At 36.3% G+C, this 21,389-nt stretch overlaps 2 protein-coding genes and 2 pseudogenes across 4 annotated transcripts; all 4 read right to left on the bottom strand.

The window, feature by feature from the left end:
• Positions 1-31: 31 nt before the first annotated feature.
• Positions 32-3,537, bottom strand: LOC104734385 (GDSL esterase/lipase At5g03610). Its single transcript, XM_010453939.3, has 5 exons — positions 3,290-3,537; positions 2,993-3,202; positions 906-1,183; positions 506-812; positions 32-416 (listed from the first exon to the last, which is right to left on the bottom strand). The coding sequence occupies exons 1-5, from the start codon at positions 3,351-3,353 to the stop codon at positions 196-198; spliced, it is 1,080 nt and encodes a 359-aa protein (XP_010452241.1). The 5' UTR covers positions 3,354-3,537; the 3' UTR covers positions 32-195.
• A 3,087-nt stretch (positions 3,538-6,624) lies between these two features.
• On the bottom strand, positions 6,625-8,100 carry LOC104737815 (GDSL esterase/lipase At5g03600-like; annotated as a pseudogene). The gene is made up of 4 exons (XR_015578558.1): positions 8,073-8,100; positions 7,621-7,824; positions 7,130-7,436; positions 6,625-7,047 (listed from the first exon to the last, which is right to left on the bottom strand). The product of XR_015578558.1 is annotated as a GDSL esterase/lipase At5g03600-like (transcript).
• Positions 8,101-9,812: 1,712 nt separating this feature from the next.
• Positions 9,813-11,500, bottom strand: LOC147929099 (GDSL esterase/lipase At5g03590-like; annotated as a pseudogene). The gene is made up of 4 exons (XR_015578825.1): positions 11,287-11,500; positions 10,777-11,058; positions 10,209-10,560; positions 9,813-10,113 (listed from the first exon to the last, which is right to left on the bottom strand). The product of XR_015578825.1 is annotated as a GDSL esterase/lipase At5g03590-like (transcript).
• Positions 11,501-12,058: 558 nt separating this feature from the next.
• On the bottom strand, positions 12,059-20,887 carry LOC147929098 (GDSL esterase/lipase At5g03610-like). Its single transcript, XM_087482637.1, has 4 exons — positions 20,714-20,887; positions 19,991-20,265; positions 12,607-12,893; positions 12,059-12,499 (listed from the first exon to the last, which is right to left on the bottom strand). Exons 2-4 carry the CDS (start codon positions 20,029-20,031, stop codon positions 12,279-12,281), a joined length of 549 nt encoding a protein of 182 aa, XP_087338763.1. The 5' UTR covers positions 20,032-20,265; positions 20,714-20,887; the 3' UTR covers positions 12,059-12,278.
• Positions 20,888-21,389: the final 502 nt, after the last annotated feature.

Raw genomic sequence — 21,389 nt, 5'->3', positions numbered from 1 at the left:
AGTTACACTTAATTAGGATGTGAATGAGTAATAGAAATGAACAAGTTTAGAGATTTTATTAGTCACACAATCTTTAACACACACAAACACAAAATGAATGAAGAGATACTGAAAAACCAGAAACAGAGAGCTAAAACATTGAGCTCCATAAGAAGAAACCTAAGAGAAAAAGTGTGTTTATGTTTGTTTTGTTTCTCACGCTTTAATCAAAGACGCCGTAAGACTTTCGCGTAAAACCGAGTAAACCGATCTCCATCCTTCTTCAGTAGGGTGAAGTCCATCCCAAAAGAAAGCAGATTTAGGATTATCACATACCATGTACTTCTTCACTCCCTTCTCATCCACGCTTCCACAGTTATACTCACGACTCACACCTACGCAACACGGCTTCAACGGACTCTCAAACCTCGTACTCCCTAACATTTTCCACATAACCGATAAGACTTTCAAGAAAAGGTTGTTTAAAGGACTAAAAAAATGCAAGAAAACAAAACTTGCAATGTACCTGGATTAGCTCCTTTGTTCTTGAACACAGTCAAGAAAGCATTGTAGAGATCAAGAATAATGAAATTCGACTGCTTGGTCTCGCTATTAAGCTTTGCCACAACTTGTTGCAGTAAGTTGTTGTGGAGGTTGACTAAAGCGTTTTGTGTCTCGTTACAACGCTGGAACGAGGATAAGACGGTGAAGGGAGGGAGACAACCAAGCGGCTGCAGCGATGGTACTGCTATCTTTTTCACTCCCAAAGCGTGGATCCTCCTCAAATTCACCTCTGTTTGATCCACAACTTGCTTTATGAATGCTGGGAATTCCTGTAAGATGTAACGAATGTAAAAATAATGAATATATACATGTAAACGATAAGATAAATGAAAACAATATACGAAATGTTTTAATGATCTTACAGAGGCAGGGCGGTTTAGGGCGATGAAGTTGGAGTAGTCGTTGCCGGCGACACTGACGAGAGCAAAAGAGGAAGTAAGCTCGGAAGGATAGTAGATGTCGCCGGTGGTAAGAAGGTTCTGGAAGATATCGATCTGAGTGGTCATGTTTGGCAATGGAGTCCGAGTGTTAAACACTCCGGTTCCTCCGTACGCAAAATTCATACCGTACTGTAAACGTTTCTTTCCCGCGTAATCTTTCCAGAAGTATGGGATTGGTGACTTTATACCCACGAATTTTGCTACAGAAAAAAAAAAGGAAAAAAAAATTGATATTTTCCATTTAATTTAAACTTAAGCTGAATATGAATAATCCATGTTTATTAGTTGTTTTATACAGTAATAATTACCCTTAAATTAACGATGACTATTTGACTTCACAAGTCACAACCTCATTAATCATATATACTCATATCCGACTCGGTTATTAATTAATAAGAAACAATGGAATAACTGATAAGAATACGCCAGTTCTTAGATTATAAATTGATTTAAATTTGCAATCTGAGTCTTTTAAAAATCTTTTTTATTTTACAAGTATCTCGAAAACCAAAACGTGATGCACATCATCGTTGACGATATGCAAATTTTATAATTAAGTTTTCATCCTAAGAAGTTTATATAGAAAGACTATTGACATAAGACTTTTTCTGAAATATTGTTCATTAAACTATATAATGTATGGTACTTTGACAGCGCATATGTTGGTGTTTAGCTTTATAGTCTTTTTATATGATAATAAAAGAGATGAGAAAAAGAAAAGCTTGAAGTGTGTTGCTTTGTTGATGCTAAGTGGTGCGCTATCATGATTCATGAGAGTATAACAAACATAATAATAAAAATAGAAAATTTTAACCTTTATGACGAAGATATATATAAAAGACAAGTAGAGAACAAAATAATTTGATAGCACCGAATACAATGCATGAAAAAATATATTTTGATACGTGTTAGGTGTTATAGCATACCAGAAAAGATACATGTTGCTGTGACCTTTACTAACGTGTTAAACTTGTATTAAAAAAAAAGTAATTTTTTTTCGTTAAGATTCATTATGGTTTTAAAATGATGACAATTGACAACGTATACGTAAAGAAGCAGAGTATGAGTATCGGTATGTTTCTTTCCATAATAATACATTTATCTTATACTATCAAGTTTATACTTTTATTTAATCCTTCCAACGTATAGTTCTTAATATTTACATGATGCGTGTGTTACAATGAATAGTTATTAATAATTTTATATATAGTACAACAACTGGTAAATGTTCGAACTAAATCTCCCTTTACTAACCAAATATTGAAATAAATACGAGAACAAATAAAAGATTCAACATCCCCAACCGGCCACGAAGGTAAACCAATTACTGTAACTAACACAAGATAAAGAAAAAAAAAACACAAGATAAAGAAATGACTCCTAAATTTCTCAATTAATGTATGTGCATAGAGACACAAACACATACTAAGGAATATATATGATTATATAAATATAAAAACATGTTACAAGGGGAAAAGGAGAATATAAATAGTTTTTAAGATTAATAAACAGAAAAAGAAAGTAAAAAAAAAAAAGCTTTAATAAAAAGCAAAGTACAACAAGAAGATGGCGAGAAGAAAGAAAGCAAAAGTGAGTCGCGCACTGGATTAACACTAGACCACTCCTTCCATCATTGTTTTTTGTACCTTATTTAAATATTACGATTTACGTCTCATCATTTTCACACATCTATACTGTTATAATTTTAAACGAAGCTAAAACATCGATTAGTTAGGTACTTAAACACTTATCAATCATTTACTTACCCATTTCCACATATTGTATGTATATCCTAAAAGGCTAACACTAAAGTATGTCAAGTACGTAATTACACTATTACAGCAGGAGACTTTTAGTGTTGGTTGGTTAATAAAATTGATTAGGACTGTTAATTTTTGTCAACAAATTTGATTAGGAATTTAATTGAAATAATTATAAAACCAAGATTCATAATATTTCATATAGCATAAGGATGATATAAGTTAAAGTTTTTGACGAGGAGTCGTTACCTAAAAAATCGGTGGCAACGCGGCCGTCGGAGAAACGACCGGCGGGTTTTCCGGGGAAAGTGATACCGTAAGGGAATTTCCAAGAACTAGCGAGAGACTTCTTAATGTTTCCGGTATCGGCATAAGAATCTCCGAACACAAACAGCTTCGTTGGTCTAAATGCATACAAGTGATGATTTTGATTGGAACCCTCAACTCCATTGATTTCTCCTGCTTAATTAAATCAAAAATTAAAAAAAATGGTTCCAAGAAATTTGTTGTGATGAGAGCTATAAGATGAAACGTAAGTTATATTACCGAATAGGAGCGAAGTTAATAGAAAGAGGAAGAGAGAGAAGAAGAGTTTGAACAAAGGATCCATTTTTCAAGATTCAGAGCAAAGAGTTCTCTTTTAACGACCAAAAAGGAAAGGCGAAGGGAGAGAGAGAGAGAGAGTAAGTGGAAGAGAGAAGATGGGTTTTTAAAAGAGAGAATTGAAATTGAATCGTGTTCTCACTAATGTTCTTTGTGGCTTTATATAGTAGTAACCATTAAGAGTTGATTGTGAAACTTTTGTATCTTTAGTCTTTGTGTTTTATTCGTTCTTGAAAACAAAAACAAAAGTCGTGTTTTATTCAATTTTGTTTTGAACCATTTGAGTTTCTTAATTAATATAACAAGGTCTTGTTTGAGAAAAAAAAAAAAAAAATTGCTTTTTGTTGAGTTTCTTAATTATCTTTGTTTAATTTCTGAGTGTGATTACTATTACAATTAGGATAAGAGATACAAATGGCCTTAGCTGGTATAGAGTTTTTGTCCAAAAAAACAGTTGGTATAGAGTTGTTTGTGGAGATTTTTTTAAAAATTGGTGTACATTGCAATATATTTTTTTTGCCGAAACTGACGGGACGTTAAATTCTTTTTAAAAAAATAATATATTTGGCATTTTAGTGATATACTTTTAAAACATTAAAATTATATATATATATATATATATTTCAAAAATATGCTTTATTGAATTGACTTTCAATTTTTAATAATAATAAAATTATAGATCATAGTTTAATCCTTAAATTTGTGAAACTTCCAATTCAATTTTTTATTTCTTAGTTTTCGACGTTCATTTTGAAATTTTATACTACAGTTTTAGTATGATGTCAACGTCACCCAATCTATCAAATTTATTTGTTTGAAGCAGGAAGACTATCGTAACTTATACTATTTTTCATCATCACACGGTACGCCTTCAAATTTGTAGGCTGAAATTATAGTTCTTACTTCCGTAAGCTTTTTTTTTTTTTTTTTTTTTTTTGAACAAAGACTTCCGTAAGCTTTATATTTATTTTCCATATGTTTTTATGTTGAAGAACAAGACCAAAACGTGGACGCGTACCGTAAAAGTAGAAACAAGACTTTTGTTTATCCTCGCCAGTGGAATATTCGCATACCGTCGTCCTTGATTATTAACTATCTTTATTTATTTTTTTTTTTTTTGTGTGTGTGTTGATTTATTGTCCCAACAACAGCGAACGTGTTTATTAATTCCTCGTATGTTTTCTGTATTATTACCCCAGTGGGTTTTGATTTTTATAATAACAACCAATCATATACATATTTACCTAATCCCACTAACATAGTGTATTTAATCAAATAGGCTTAAAATATTCCAGGCAAAACTCCCTGAAAAAATGGATACATCATATTTATTTAACACACGTGAGGGTTTAGATGTCCAGCCCAGCCGCCCTATATGAAAATTTAAAGAAAATATATTGTAATTATCAGTAGAGACACTATTCTAATTTGTAAACCAGCATCCTCTCTTGCTTTTCGAGCTCTTCAAAGTAAAAACTCGATATAAAAAGAAGTAAAAACCAAATATGAATCGAACTATAAAGTCCATTTAACTTATTTTCTTAAAAACGCTTCAAATAAAAGATAAATTCGATAAATAATTGAATTCGAATCAAATACATATGTACAGTATCTTTGTATTGCCAATACATTGTTGGGGTTTTAGATAACGAGAAGTGATTTACACTTTGGTCAAAAACTCGGTTAGAGGTTTGCCTAACACTGAGTAAACCGATCGATCTCCATCCTTCTTGGCTAGGGTGAAGGTTTATCTCATAAGAAATCAGACTTAGGATCTTTACATAAGAGTATACTTCTTGACATTCTTCTCGTCCACATGCCCACAATCACCTTCGCAACACGGCTTCAACGGGGTTTCAAATTTGGTGCTCCCTACAATTTTAACAAAAACCAATCACACAAAACCCTTAAAATAACTACAGTTTTTAAAGGATCAAATTTGAAAATCTGTAATGTATTTTACTGCGAAGGAGCCGTTATATAGAAATAGTCATTGCCGGCAACGCTGACGAGAGCGATAGAAGAATTAAGGTTAGAGGGAGAGTAAATGTTGCCGGCGGTGAGAAGCTTCTGGAATAGCTAATGATGATTATATATATAGAAGTTACCAAAGAGGAGAGAAAAGAAAATTAAGAGCGAAAGGAATTGAAGGGTTTAATCAATATGTATTGCAAGATTTGGGGCAAAAGCTTCTCTATTTGTCAAGGACGAAAATAAGTTTATACATCATAAACTTAATTATACCCAATAAAGTTTAATCGCCTAATAAAGCTAGTTAACTTCACAATTTCACAGTAGTAAATAAACAATTTATACCTGAAAAAAAAACCTAGTTAATCTTTTTTTTTTTAAGACAAAACTAACGTTTAAGTAATTTATCTGATGAACCATTATGACTTTCAAATCGTATCTCCCTTTTTTGGTAAATAAGAAAATCAGTTTTTTCCAAGTAACAAAAAAGAAGGAAGAATTTTCATTAGAAAGATTTGGAAGTCTTATTAATTTATCACAATTTTTAGTAAAATTTTAATTTATAAGGTCATATCTAATTTAGATAAGACAACAATTTCTTTGAGACCTCCATAATCAAATGATAAACCAAAAGTTATTTTAATCATCACCAGCTCACCACCATTCTTCAGATTTAGAATACAATCCTAGAAGATTTTGCATACTCTTGAATTGACCACTACCAGTTCATTCACCAATATTATTCTCTAGATTTAGAATACATTACCACCTACACATTCTTATAAGTTAGAATATTTTTTCTCATATAAAACCTATCAACCCTTTCAAAAACCCCAAAAATTTATTAATCACAATGATGAATGGCTTATCGTGCTTTTTGTTTGTCATGGTATTATGGGTTGGGTTGAGTGATGCGAAACTGTTTTCAAAAAATTTGGTCCAGTTTAGGAACTCTCTTAGTCCTGGAAAACAAATCCAAATCTCTTGTACTTTAAACACAAAACAACCATTTCAACCTTTTATGGATCCTGGACAAACCTACGATTATAAGTTTCATGGTATGTTTGTTCTCAGAAACAAAATGGCTTGTCAGTTAACGCAAGGGCTACTTGGAAATGTTTCGTTTAGGGCATACGAAGGTGCTAATGGTGCATTTGATCATGGTAAGCAAAATTTTTGGGATGTTAGAGAAGATGGAGTTTACTTTACACATGGTAAAGAAATACCAAGATTAGAGTATAGGTGGATACAAAAATCTTTCATTTCATCTTTGTTTTAGCTGCAATTTCCTTTATTCTGTTATTGAATGAAAGATTGCAATCATATTTATTGTTTACGTGGAGAGAAAAAAAAAAGTGAAAAACTCTCTTTGTCCATAAAAACAGTTTGTCATGATTTTTTTTGTTCCTCGAACGAAGACGATCTAATCATCCTTTATTTAGTCGTGGACAAACCAACTATTTTTCATTCTTTATAAGTATTCTTCATAAGAACAAATCCGGGTTTTAAATACCAACAAGTGGTTTTACGGTTTGGTCTTAGACTCGGTTAATGGGTTCCCTAGTACCGAATAAATCGATCTCTATCCTTCTTGAGTAGGGTGAACTTCATCCCAAAAGAAAAAAGACTTAGGATCATCACATAAGGTATACAACTTTTCACCGTCCATCGATCGCCCACAAAAACCTTCGCAACATGACTTCATCAAGGGGTTTTAAATCTTTTGCTCCCTGAATTTTCACAAAACAATCTATAAGTCTAGGTTTTGATATTGAAGATCAAACGTGAAACCCTTATTACGTGGATTCTCACCTTTGTTCTTCAGAACGGTCATGAAGGCGTGATGAATATCAATGATAAAGAAATGCTGCCCCTTCTTCATAACCCTAGACTGCTCGTTGAGCTTGGCCACGACTTGTCTCAACAATTTATTGTGGAGTTCCACCAATGCGCTTTGTGACTCGTTGCAACTCTTGAACGATGATGCAGAGGTATAAGTAGGGAGGCATCCGATTGGCTGCAGCGATGTTACTGCTACCTTCTTAAACAGAAGCCCACTCAAAACTATCATATTAACGTGTAAATGATCCACGACTTCCTCTACTAATGCTTTCATTCCCTGCATGCAAGATTTAATGAGAAGATTATTAACGTTTTAATGCTTCAATTTAACCACGTGTAAACCGATGTTAATGAACCAATTGGATTTAACCAGACCCTTGCCGATATAAAAGCAGAGGAATATGAACAATTGATTACGTAATTAGCCTTGACATCTAAAAAAAGATGAATGTTATTCTCACAGCGGCAGGGCGATTTTCGTCAATGAAATAAATATAGTCGCCTCCGGCGTAGCTGATGAGAGAGACGTCGGTGGGAGTAATGTCTCCTTCGACACGGCCGGCGAGGACGATGTCTACCAATAAATTAACCTGAGCAGTTATATTGGGGAATGGACTATGCGGAGAGGGGTTTGGAAGCCCCGAACGCAAAATTCATTCCTTTTTCTTAACTTCTTTCTAATCGGGCTTTGTTTAGAGTCTTAAGAGCTAGTAACCTTTAAAGAAGGATACGATTTTGGCGTGTGTGTTTTACGAAGGACACAAATAAATGAAAATTTAAAAGGTTGACAAATAAAATGGAGCGGAAATCGAGAGTGAGTATGTGGAGTAGATGGGTTTAAAGAAGCGCAATTTGAGGATTACTAGTGTAACCAGTAACCGTATGCGTTAGAAAATATATAACACATGCATACTCACATGCACAGTGACCGCATGGGGCATAATTCGGATGTATTATTACTAATCTCTATATCAAGTGTTCGTCTGTGTTGACTAGAAATATTTCTTTGGTAAAATTCTTTCAAATTATATTGTTCAAATCTTTTTTTATATATATATAATATGATTGTAAATTACCAAATAGGATAGAAGAGAGATGGATAGGGAGAGGAACTGTTCCATCAAACAATTGAAAGATTTTGAGCAAACGCTTTTTATACTGTCTTGTTAAGAAAAACTTTGACATCATATCCTTTGTATAAAATATAAATTAATCTCATAATAAATGATTGTAACAAAACTCCAACAAATTTATTAAAAAGGAAGCTTTTAATAGCTAAAGATAAAAACTAGATTTCAGAAATGATATTTGCCCAATTATTAGAAAGTTTAACCCTATTTTTAATGATTCTTTTTCAAGCTAAAAAAATAAAAATAAGATGGGTCTTCGTATTAATTTCTTACAATTTTTAGTGTAAATCTAATCAATTATTAAGTTTTAGTTTTATCAATATTTTGTTGGTAAAATATCTAAGAAAAAAAAGCAAAAAAGTTAAGTTAAAATGGGATTTTGTATTAATTTCTTTCAAGTTTTAGTACATTTATTAAATTTTGCATAATACATTTATTATATTTATATATAATTTTTCTTTCAAAATATATTTATATATACATACATCTCAACACCTAGGTATAAGTTAAAATATTCTATATTTTATATACATATTACCCCTACTAAACAAACACAACAATTAGTTGAAAAAATGAATCACCTCTCTTATTTGTTTTGTGTCATGGTTTTGTATGTCGGGATGGGTAATGCAAAACTGTTTGGGAAAAATTTAGTACAATTTAAGAATTCAGTTAGTTCAGGAAAACAAATCAATATCTTTTGTAAATTGAACAACAAGCAACTATTCACAGTTTTTTTAGACCGTGGACAAATCTACAATTATAGTTTTCATGATGAATTTTTTACCACAAACAAAATGAATTATGATTTAAGGGAGGCGAACTTAAAATTTGTAAGTATTAGGGCATATCAAACTCCTACTGGCGCAGTTGATCATGGTAAAACAAATTTTTGGGATGTTAGAGAAGATGGAATTTACTTTACACATGGTAAAGGCGTGCCAAAATTAGAGTATAAGTGGTAAAACCGCCAAGATTGCAGTATAAATGGTTCTAAAATATCTTTAAAGTATAATTTATTTATCGTTGTATTATGTACTATTACATATTTTCTGTTATTGGAAAGGATCATATTAAATAAATAATCACAATAGCATTGTGACTATCTATTTAGAAAAAAACAATAAATGTTGATTACATAATTATTTTTTTGTAAAAATATTAAAAAAATTATAATATATATCTTAATATAAGATGTAAATAATTATATTAGGATAATATCTTTTGAAGAGCATATAAAGATATGAAACATAAATGTATTAGGATAATATCATTTTTTAAGATCATCTTTGTTTTAAACTTTAAAATGTAGTTTCTTATCTTGTATTTGTGGAATATACCCTAATTTATATTTATATTTTTAATTAAACAGAGATTTGTGAATCAAAATTAATTATGTTCGATTTCGCCATTTGCACATGATAAAAGACGGCCATGCATACTACATAAAAATTGAGCAACTCTACATTTAGAAGATAATTTTGTTTGCCCCCCCCCCCCCCACATTACTTTAACCGAGTTAAAACCATAAATGGAATTCGATTTCAAGAAATTGAAAAACAAAGGTGAAAGTAAATATCCAACAGAAACTGGGGTCTTAGATGCCAAAAAGGTAATTTTACCCTTTGGTCAAAGACTCGGTTAGAGATTTGCCTAATACCGAGTAAATTGATCTCCATCCTTCTTGAGTTGGGTTAATTTCATCCCAGAAGAAAGCAGACTTAGGATCATTACATAAGGTATACTTCTTCGCACCCTTCATATCCACACGTGCACAATCGCCTTCGCAACATGGTTTCAGCGGGGTTTTAAACTTATTGCTCCCTTGATATCCACAAACCAACAACACCAAAAAAAACTTTTAACTAAAGTTTTAATTAACATTAAAGATAAAATAACGAGTAACTTGTGTTAATTACCTTTTTTCTCCAAGACGACCATGAAGGCTTTGTGAAGATCAACGATGACGAAACGGTCCCCTTTGGTCCTAAACTTGTCCTCTTTGTTAAGCTTGGCCACAACTTTCTTCAACGACTCGTTGTGGAGTCTCACCAAATCGTTATATGACTCGTTGCAACTCCGAAATGAGGATGCAACGGTGACACGTGGGAGGCATCCCAGCGGATGCAGCGACGTAACTCCTATATTCTTAAATTTTAGTCCGTTCATTATCCCTAGACTATACTGTATATTCTTAAATTTTAGTCCGTTCATTATCCCTAGACTATACTGTATATCTTCCACAATGAACTCTACAAATGCCGGGTAGGCCTGCATGCAAAATCAAATAATTTTAGTCTATCTTGGATTTTTTTTTTTTTTTTTTTTTTTTTTTTTTTTTTTTTTTTTTTTTTATAAAACAAACAAAATGGTCTATATTTACATTTTCAATTTTTCACATATAAACTCAGAGAATTAACGTTTGAAACAATCAAAATTGCACTAACTAACGTCGTACGTCCAAGGAAATATGAATGTTTTTCTTACAGCCATATTGGGGTTTTGGTCGATGAAACCATAGTAGTCGCTACCGGAGTAGCTGAGGAGAGCGTAGGAGGAAGCAAGGTCACCGTCGATAGTGTAGACACGACGGGCGAGGGCAAGGTTAACCAAGAAACCTACCTGAGTAGAGATGTTGGGCGATCGATCAACCGGAGAGTCGAACACTTCAGCCCCTCCGAAGGCAAAATTCATTCCTCTATTTAGTTTTATTTTATTTTTTTCCGTGAGTTCTCCAGAGGTACGGTAATTTTGCTCCCAACTGTTTCGCTGCACGGACGAACACACTTGTTATTTTATTTGTTTTGACGTCTATTTCAATAAACAATTATATGTTAATGAATTTGAGAAAGCAGCATATACAGAAAAGACTATAGTGGAAAGGAAATTTATGTAAAGTTCATAAGTCAATTAGTGATGTTTATTAACATTCATATAATCATACGTTCATATTTAGGATGTAGCTAGAGTGAGACAGAGAGTGTGAGAGTATATAACCTAGAAAATCGGTGGCGATGAGGCCATCAGAATAACGGCCGGAAGGTTTACCGGGGTAAGTGATACCATAAGGGGATTTCCAAGAGGGTGCATTGGGCTGCATGTTTCCCGTATCAACGTAAGAATTTCCGAATATAAAAAGCTTCGGATCTTTTTTGGATTGGGAAGGCTGATTTGAATCCAATACTCCATTGATTCCTACTACAAAAAAAAAAAAAAACACACACAAAATTCAAATTGGGCCATATATATTATAGAATTCCGCCAGTGATATATAAGCGCGCTATGAGACGACGGTAAAGTACCAAAGAAGAGAGAGAGAGCAAGAGGAAGAGTTTCATCAGATAAGACATTTCAAGATTTAGATGAAAGACTTCTTTTTTTTTTTTTTTTTTTTTGTTAGAGACGAAAAAGAAATGAAGAGCAAAGAGAAAAGATGTGGAGGAGAGAACTTTAAGGTTTGCAATTGAAGTGTTCTTAATGTCTTTGTGGACTAATAACCTTAAAAGGAGGTGACTTAGCTTCAATCTGTGTGTTTTTATCATATTGAAGATCCGGAAACCGAAACCTACATTAACTAGAGCATATGGTAGAAGTACATATTTTTGCTATTGTTATTTTAAAGTGATTTAAAATCCAATATGTATTATTAAAAGGGTCCTTAATTTATAAACGTTTTAAGACCCGAGTTCACAATTAAAGTACATAATTAATTCCATAAGTAGTATAAATGTGATATTTAACTAGAAACAGAGTGCGTAAAGACAGAGCATAATAGTAAAGAGTGTTTTATTTCAATCTTATTTCCTTAAGGTTACACTTTTATTCTTAAACACCCAATAAAAAGATAGAGGCACAAAGCCTTGCATGCCGGAGTGACAGAAAGACATAGAGATAACAACTATAAAAGAAGAAAACACTTAACGGTCGATAAAGAAAATTTGAAATCTTTTTTTTTTTTTTTTTTTTTGACAGACAGAAAATTTGAAATCTTAAGCATATGAACTTAAGAGTAAAAGTGCTTTTAGGTTGTTGGTCAAAACCGAGTAAACCGCCTTCCATCCTTCGTCAGTAAGGTGAAATCCATCCCAGTAGAAATTAGACGAAGGATCATCGCATAAGGTATAATTCTTCTCACCGTTCTCGTGCACAGTCCCGCAATAACCGGTGATTCCGCAACACGGCTCGTATAGACTTTTAAACTTCGGAATCCCTAAATTTCCATAAACCAAATACATATATATAAATATATATAAGCCTTCAAATTAGGGGTTTATTTTATTTAGAATACTGTTTTTTTTCTTCTTTTATTTCTTTTACCTGGAATCTCTCCGTTGTTATTGACGACGTCGAAGAAGCCCTTGTAGTAGTCAATGACAATGAAAGGCGACTGCTCGGTCTCCCTGTTGAGTCTAGCCACTACTCTTTGCAAGGCGTTGTTGTGTACGATTGTCAAGGCGTTTATAATGTCGTTGCACCTCCGGTATGATAAGCCTTTGGTGTACATGGGGAGGCACCCCATCGGCTGTAATGAAGGTACTGCTATCGTTTTCACTCCCAAGGCGTGGATCCGCCTCACATTAACCTCGATTTGATTGATGACTCGCCTCATAAATTCAAAGATGCCCGGTAATAATAGTCAGAAATCAAGTTAACTATCATTTTATCATTGGTTCTAAGATTACGATCAAGATTGGAGATCTTTGTCTACGTAGATTGTTAGAATCTCAAAAAAAAAAAAAAAAAAAATTAGGGAGTTGGAAGAGACTTAAAATAGGTCTATAAATTAAGAAGATTTTTAATTGTATTAGTGTTCACTTCAAAAGATATAATTGTAAGAAATTTTTTGTTGTTGTCAATATTTCAGAAATTAAAATTTTTAAAAATGAGTTTATAAGAAATAGTGGTGGCGATTATATAATTCTTGTATAATTATATACTTAGTAATTTAAAAAGGGACTGCGAATCATGGCGATTTCGAAGGCGATTGTTTTCAAGTTTTGAATGATTGATCCCGACGGGTTTGGGGGGCGAGGAGAGGATCTCCTTCGATCTCTGCTGGTTAATGATGATTGGATTCAGATCGGAAGTCTGATTCTTTTTGGGCAAAGTTTGATTCTGCTGGTTGCAGATCTTGGGATTGTGGGGGACTTTAATGGGTTCTCTGATCTTTATGATTCGGCCGGGTGGAGTTTGTATATTCTTATAAGGGGGATTGGAAATGTCGAGATGGTGGTCTTGATGATGGTATCTGATGGAGATTCGTGGATGGTTCCAACGCTTACAATCAGGGGTTTGGATGTTCTGCTTTCAAGTCTCAATATCTGTATTTGGAGGGGATTCATTTCTCTGGATTTGGGCAGGTTTTGTTATTCTTTGCTAGTATCGGATTTCAATAAGGGAAATATTGTCTTCTGTGGTGTTAATCTCGGGATTTCGACGGATTTGGAGTGGGAGGGAATCCGGATTGTCGACTCCTATGGGTTTGTGTATTGGTCTCTGTGGTTTACTTTATGGGATTCATATCTGATTTGGTTGGGGATTCTGTTTGAGATCTCTTTATCCTGGTTTGGAAGGTGGATATCTTTGATTTTTCCTTATGATAATTTCCAGGCTTTTTCGATGGTTTTGATGGTACGATTGGGGATAATCTGGATAGTAATGGGAGAATATATGATTCGATACGGTCTGCTCTTGGGAGAAGGGGTTAGTGTTGAGGTATATAAACGAAGGCTTGCGGTTTGTTTATGCATCATCTCTCTCTGGTTTTGTTATTCGCTCCTTCTTGCTCTTCTTTTCATCTTCAGTTTTTTCTGGGTTTTTTCTTGCGGGTGGCTATATTTCTTTTCTGCGAATCATGGCTCAATTGGTTTTCAGCAAGAAGAATGCAACACTGGTTCGTACTGAAACTGTGTCCATCTCCAGTTTGGTTTTGGCTCAGAGAATTCAGCAGTTCTCGATGACCCTTATTGGTAGGCTCATGAATCCGGTGTGTCAGAATATGGAGTCCTTGATAGCTAATTTTCCAAAAATTTGGAAGTTAGAAGAGAGGGTGGTTGGTGCCGATTTAGGTCAGGGGGTTTTTCAGTTTAATTTTGAGGATGAGGAAGATATTTTGTCAGTTTTGCAAAATGGTCCATACCATTTTGATGGTTGGATGGTCTCACTGGTTCGATGGGAGCAAGTCATCTCTTCCTCCTACCCTTCAGCTATCAACTTCTGGGTTAAAGTGTTAGGGATTCCAATGCATTTGTGGGAGGTGGCTACTTTTGAGGCTGTTGGTAAGAAGCTTGGGAGGATTCAAGAGGTTGATGAGGAAACGGGTAGTCTATGTGTGTCAGTTAATGGGTTCAATCCGCTGATCTTCAAGATGGTGGTGCCTTTTGCAACTGGGGACGAGATTGTGGTCTCACTAGAGTATGAGAAATTAAATGGGGTTTGTGAGCATTGTTCCCGGATCACCCATGATTCCAAGGTCTGTCCAGAGGTTCTTAAGGGGGCTACTGTCCAAGGTGCGGATTTGCAGAGGGATAGTCGAGGTAGTCAAAGGCAATTTCCAGCTGTGAAGCAAGAACAACATCTTAATGCTGGGGGTTGGGAAAAGCCTAGAAAGCATGCTAAGAGGACCCTGAATTTTCAGTCTGCGGATTCTAGCGAATTTGGATATTTTCCCCAGCAACGTTTTGGAGGTCAGAGTTCTAACGGTAATGGTTCTCACCGTCCTCGTCAACAAGAGCATCTACAGGGTCACACTTGGGGTCAGAAGAGGAGTTTCGGTGAGGTCACTGGTCGAGAGGAAGGTTCTCATCGCGGTACACATTCAGGGAATGGAGAGGGTTCGGGTAAGGTCCCCGGTTATGTTCTTAACCGAAAGAGTGCTGGTACGGCTTGGCCTAAACCTCTTTTTAAGGTCAAACAGGCGGCTGTTGTGGAGCATAGTTCGATGCGAATTGATAATATTGTGGGAGACCCCAGCTCTAGTGATCCACCAGCGGACAAGGAGGCTGAGGGGAGTGTTGTTAAGGGAGATGCGGGGGCTGATCTGGCTATGGATTTTGAGGTTGACAATGATGACTTGCTTGAGGATGGTGAATTTGATGATATGGGTAAGTCTGATCTTAACGGTGTCCAGGAGGGGGCTGTTTCTCCAACTCAGGGTGTGGGGGGTCATACGGATCAAGGGTCTGAGGTTCAAGTGGATCAGGTTACTGATTCCCAGGGTGATTATGACTGTATTCCGAAAGGTACACCCTCTTCTCATGTATCGGTTGAGTTAGATGTGGGGATTGTTAATAATGCTATGGCAGCATTTACTTTAGATGCGACAGGTGGGCATAAAAAGAAGAATTTTAATTCTTATGTTAGGAAGAGTGCTAGCGGTTCTAGGATGCCTTCTTTGGCTTTAGCTTCTCCAGGGAAACGTTTACTTGCTAAGGCTTTGTCTAAACCTGCAGGTGAAGGGAATAAACAGAAGCTGGTGGGGAAACTGGGTAATAATACAGTGGGCACTAAACCTTCGGATGGGGGGCGTCAAGGAAAGAAAGGGATGGGGGCTCTCCCGAAACCGCCGGCTAGAACGTGAAGATTCTGAGTTGGAACTGTCAGGGCATAGGGGTGGATCTGACAGAAGGATATTTGGGAGATTTGTGGAAGCAGCATCGGCCAGACATCTTATTTTTATCAGAAACTAAAAAGTGTTTTTCTTATTTACAAAAATTTCAAAAAAAGTTTGGTTATAATAATTTGTACACTGTTGATCCCCATGGTTCAAGTGGAGGGTTAGCTTTATTTTTCATGGATGAAATAAAACTTTCTATTTTATATGATAGTAATCGAATTATTGATGTTAAAGCTTCATTTGGTCAACAATTGGTTTATTTGTCTTTTGTTTATGGGGATCCAATTCTGCAGAATCGTGCAAAGGTATGGGAGAAGTTAATGGATATTGGTTCTTTCCGGATAGATCCTTGGTTTTTGATTGGAGATTTCAATGAACTTGTTGGGAATCATGAGAAAAGGGATGGGGCCTTACGGCCTGCTTCCTCTTTTGTGCCCTTTCAAACAATGATTCGGCACTGTGGTATGCTTGAATTCCCGTGTTATGGAGAGCAATTATCCTGGCGAGGTAATCGCTGTAATAACCAGGTGGTTCGGTGTCGCTTAGATCGTGCTCTAGGTAATGAAGATTGGCATAGTTTTTTCCCAAATTCGAGGGTGGATTATTTGGAGATGGTCGGATCTGATCATTGTCCCATTCTGGCTACTTGTCTGAAAACAGCCTCTCGCCGGTATAGGCAGTTTCATTTTGATAAACGTTGGTTGGGGAAGGACGGACTTTTAGGTGCGGTAGAGTCCGGATGGGCGCGCACAAACAATTTTCGGGTACCGGCTTTTGTGGATAAAATTAGGAACTGTCGAAATTCGATTTCGTGGTGGCGGAAAAAAACGTGACTTCTGGCCCGTCCCTTATCTCTTCACTGAAGGCTGCCTTACAGGAGGCCAAGATGGATGACTTGATTTCTCAGGATGAGATTCGAGACATTGAGAGAAAATTAAAAGAGGCTTATCGGGATGAGGAGTTGTATTGGCAACAGAAGAGCCGGAAATTCTGGTTACGGGTGGGAGATAAAAATACAAAATATTTTCATGCTTCGACTAAGCAAAGGAGGGTCCGGAATAGGATTGTTGGGTTATTTGGCCCGGATAACGTTTGGGATGAGTCACCTTTGGGAATGGAGAATATAGCTTCCAAATATTTTGAGGATTTGTTTAAACGGTCTGATGTAACTGGTATATCAGAAATACTACAGGAGATTTCACCTATTATTACAGATCATATGAATTGAAGTCTAATAAGGGAAATTACGGAGGCGGAGGTTCGGAAAGCTTTATTTGCTATGCATCCAGAAAAATCTCCAGGCCCTGACGGTATGACAGCTTTATTCTTTCAACGGTTCTGGCCTTCATTAAAAGGAGATCTGGTGGCTCTGGTTAAAAATTTCTTTAGGACGGGTGGCTTTGATCCTCGCTTTAATGAGACTAATATTTGTCTCATCCCTAAGGTGGATCACCCACAACGTATGACAGAGTTTCGGCCTATAAGTCTGTGTAACGTGAGTTATAAGATTATTTCAAAAGTTTTATGTCTTCGGCTTAAGCGTTTTTTACCGTCTCTGGTTTCTGAAACACAATCGGCATTTGTGTCGGGCAGGTTGATTACTGATAATATCCTAGTTGCCCAGGAAATGTTTCACGGGTTAAATACTAACCCACGCTGTAAGTCGGAGTTTCTGGCATTCAAAACGGATATGAGTAAAGCGTATGACCGGGTTGAATGGGATTTTTTGGAAGCGGTGATGGTTAAATTAGGTTTTGATAGGCGGTGGATTACTTGGATTATGTGGTGTGTTTCTTCGGTTTCGTATCAAGTTCTTCTTAATGGTCAACCTCGGGGATCTATTTTACCAAAGCGGGGTTTACGTCAGGGTGATCCTCTTTCTCCCTATCTGTTTATTCTTTGTACAGAGGTTTTAATAGCAAATATTAAAAAGGCAGAACGAGAAAAGAAACTTACGGGAATTTCTATTGCTCTGGCTTGTCCCTCGATTTCACATCTTTTGTTTGCGGATGATAGTCTGTTCTTTTGTAAGGCAGAGGAATCTGAATGTAGAGTGGTCATGGATATTATAGGTAATTATGGGAAAGCCTCGGGCCAGGAGGTCAATTTGGAGAAATCGTCCATTATGTTCGGCAAGAAAGTCCCGCCTGATGTACGATCTCGGATTAAAAATGTTATTGGTATTTCTAGAGAGGGTGGAATGGGTTCCTATTTGGGCATTCCTGAAAATCTCCAGGGCTCGAAGACTGAAGTTTTTAGTTATGTTAATGATCGTTTAGATGAGCGAGTTAATGGCTGGTCGGCGAAGCTTTTATCAAAAGGGGGTAAAGAGATTATGATCAAATCAGTTGTGTTAGCTCTTCCGACTTATGTCATGTCATGTTATAAATTAACTCAGGAGTTAACGTCCAAACTTACGAGTGCTATTTCAAAATTTTGGTGGAAGTCTAATGATAAGGCCAGAGGTCTACATTGGGTAGCTTGGGATAAGCTCTGTGAGGATAAATGCGATGGGGGTTTGGGATTCCGTGCTCTGGAAGAATTTAATGATGCAATGCTGGCTAAGCAGTTTTGGAGGTTGATTCACTACCCAAATTCTCTAATGGTGCGGGTGATGCGCGGTCGATATTTCAGGAGAAAACATCCTTTACTGGCGACTAAACCCTATTCCCCATCCTTTGCATGGAGGAGTATTTTTTCGACAAAGGGTTTAGTAGAAAGAGGGGCGAGGTGGCTCGTCGGGACGGGACATAATATTTCCGTTTGGAGAGACCCGTGGATCCCGGATCATCAGCCAAGACCGGCGAATGGCAGGGGTAGAGTTCTCCATCCTAATCTGATGGTCAATCACCTAATTAATCCCCTTACTTTGGATTGGCATTTGCCTACTCTGGAAGAGTTTTTGGATCCTGCGGACATTCAGTTTGTACGGAGTTTGGCGGTCAGTAAGTCATTGACTCCGGATAAATTGATTTGGCATTATACTAAATCCGGCAAGTATTCAGTGAAATCTGGTTATAGGTTAGCACGGGAATTTCATAAGCCTCTCGTTTACGGGCCGACATGCACAGTTTTACGGGCACAAGCTTGGAAGCTTGATGTTCCCTCAAAGGTCCAACATTTTTTCTGGCAGGTGGCGTCTGGGTCCCTTCCCGTGAAAGAACGGCTTGCTCACCGGGGTGTCCGTTGCGTCGATACGTGTCCGCGGTGCGGTTTAGCGGTGGAGACTATCAACCACGCTCTTTTTGAGTGTGTTCGCTCGCTTTTGGTGTGGGAGCTATCTCCGATCCAGTTGTCTTCGACTGGTTTTCCTTTTGGATCCGTGTATTCGAACCTAGATTTTCTTTATTCCAAGACTTTTTCAAATTCTGGGGGACCTAGCATTGGCTATAGGTTGCCTTGGATATTGTGGACAATTTGGAAAGATAGGAATAATAGGGTGTTTCAAGGAATAGAAGCAGAGCCCATTGATATTTTAAATCAGGCGTTAAACGATAAACTTTATTGGGAGGAGGCCAAGTCTGGCCCGGAGACTTATGTGGTTTCCCAGCCTTCCCTGGAGGGTAGGGATTCTTCGATTCGTTGCCAGGTTGATGGTTCCTGGAAAGGTACGGATTCTTTGGAAGGCTTGGGTTGGTGGTTTGGTAACGATGATAGGACGGTACTTATGGGAGCCCGCAGTTTGCGTCGTAGTCCCTCTCCCCTTCATACGGAGTTTGAAGCTTTGATTTGGGCTATGGAGTCTCTTCGGTCGGCGGGGATAGATTGCTCCAACTTTGAGTCTGATAGTTCCGAGCTGGTGGCGATGGTGCAGGCTCCCGACGATTGGCCAGCCTTCTCGTATTTGTTGGAAGACTTCCAAGCGCTAAGATCATCCTTCTCCACCTTCACTCTGACGAAAATACCGAGGACGTCTAACGTGAGAGCTGATTGTCTGGCGCGCTCTTCTAGATCTCTAGTTTCTGAACTTTGTTTTGTAAACTCTTTCTCTCCAAATTGGGCAACCAATTCTGGAATCACCTTTTAATTTATTTAATTGTTTGGTTGGAAAAAAAAAAAAAAAAAAAAATAGTGGTGGTTCCTTACCAAGCTATAGCCATCGTCGGTGATGTGAGTAGAGTAGTCATTGCCAGCAATACTGACAAGGGCGACGGAAGAAGAAAGGTCGGATGGAGAATAGATATCGCCAATGAGTTTCTCAAAGAGACCGATCTGATACGTCATATCCAAACCTTTAATATAAACCGTGTCGAAGACTCCGGATCCTCCGTACGCAAAATTCATTCCATATTGTAACCGTTCCTTCTCCACGTGATCTTTCCATTGATAAGGGACCGGTGATTCTATCCCCAGAAATAAGGCTGCACACATTTTCCAACGTAATATGTTTTTTTTTTTACGAACAGGTGTTTGAATAACAAATAAGTAAATGAGCAACACCAGTGACCATTTAATAAACTGAAAAAAAGAAAGAATAAAATTCCAAATTCAGGATTTTTTTAGTTAAAACAATCAATCATAATAACACTTGTTATATATATAGATATATATAGAAACTTTTGCCCCAAAAAAAAAAAACAAGTTTTCCGATGCCTAGCACAGAATACAATCATCTAGGACGTGACATTGAAAATTGGAGTCAAATAGCAATTTTTTTCTAACATTATTTTAGTATCAGACAAATAATAATTATTTCATCCATCAGTTCCTCGGAACTTAGTCCTCATCCGGTTAATCTATGGTCAGTGCGTATTAAAAGAAATGAAATCGATAAGTTAACGTTTTAGTTACGCTCATATAGGCACGTACCTAGATAATCGGTAGAGACACGGCCGTCAGAGTAACGGCCCGATGGTGTACCGGGGTATGTCATACCATAAGGCTCTCCCCATGATTCAAAGTCTGTCGGCAGGTTTCCGGTATCGACGTTAGAATTTCCGAAGACAAACAGCTTTGTTGAACCGTATAAGTTACGCTGATGATGTCTCCTGCCAAAATAAATACAAAATTGTAATTTTTAAAATCAGTAATATAGTTCTACTCTAATGAAAAAAAAAATATATAAGATAACTGTGACTACCAAAGAGGAGAAAAGAAGCGTAAGAGTGGGACGACGAGAGTTATCACGGAATTCATTTTCGAAATTTGTTTCTTTCTTTTGTGAAAGAGAGAGTATGTGAAGAATATGAACTTAAGGGTATTCTTATTTATAGATCCACCATACTGGATTTTGTTTAAGAAGTTTAAATCCAAATGGGTGCAAAAAACACGTTTCGGTATAACTAATTAAAGTTTTTTCTAAATTATAAATTCAATGATAAATCCTAAGTAGTATCACATTCAACCTGCTATTAAGAAATAGATGATCTCTTTTTTTTTGTCGCAAATAAATTTATGATCTATACTTTGTTTTTGTCTTTACAAGATTGAATTTATCTTGTATTACAACAATTGGATAATCAAATAAGATATATTCTAACATTTA

The sequence above is a fragment of the Camelina sativa genome, chromosome 13, assembly GCF_030686135.1.
Source record: "Camelina sativa cultivar CO46 ecotype springtype chromosome 13, ASM3068613v1".
Classification (NCBI taxonomy): Eukaryota; Viridiplantae; Streptophyta; class Magnoliopsida; order Brassicales; family Brassicaceae; genus Camelina; species Camelina sativa.
Note: the sequence above shows the minus strand (reverse complement) of the source record. Positions and strands in the feature narration are given on the sequence as shown.

Bases quoted from the DNA above. Each gene is read 5' to 3' on its own strand.
- LOC147929098 (XM_087482637.1), bottom strand. From the start codon at position 20,031: ATGACTACTCTACTCACATCACCGACGATGGCTATAGCTTG. The intron at 12,894-19,990 runs GTAAGGAACCAC...TGAATTTATGAG, and splicing joins CCGACGATGGCTATAGCTTG to GCGAGTCATCAATCAAATCG. The intron at 12,500-12,606 runs GTAAAAGAAATA...ATGGAAATTTAG, and splicing joins TAACAACGGAGAGATTCCAG to GGATTCCGAAGTTTAAAAGT.
- LOC104734385 (XM_010453939.3), bottom strand. From the start codon at position 3,353: ATGGATCCTTTGTTCAAACTCTTCTTCTCTCTCTTCCTCTTTCTATTA. The intron at 1,184-2,992 runs GTAACGACTCCT...TTTTTTCTGTAG, and splicing joins CGTTGCCACCGATTTTTTAG to CAAAATTCGTGGGTATAAAG. The intron at 813-905 runs GTAAGATCATTA...TACATCTTACAG, and splicing joins CCCTAAACCGCCCTGCCTCT to GAATTCCCAGCATTCATAAA.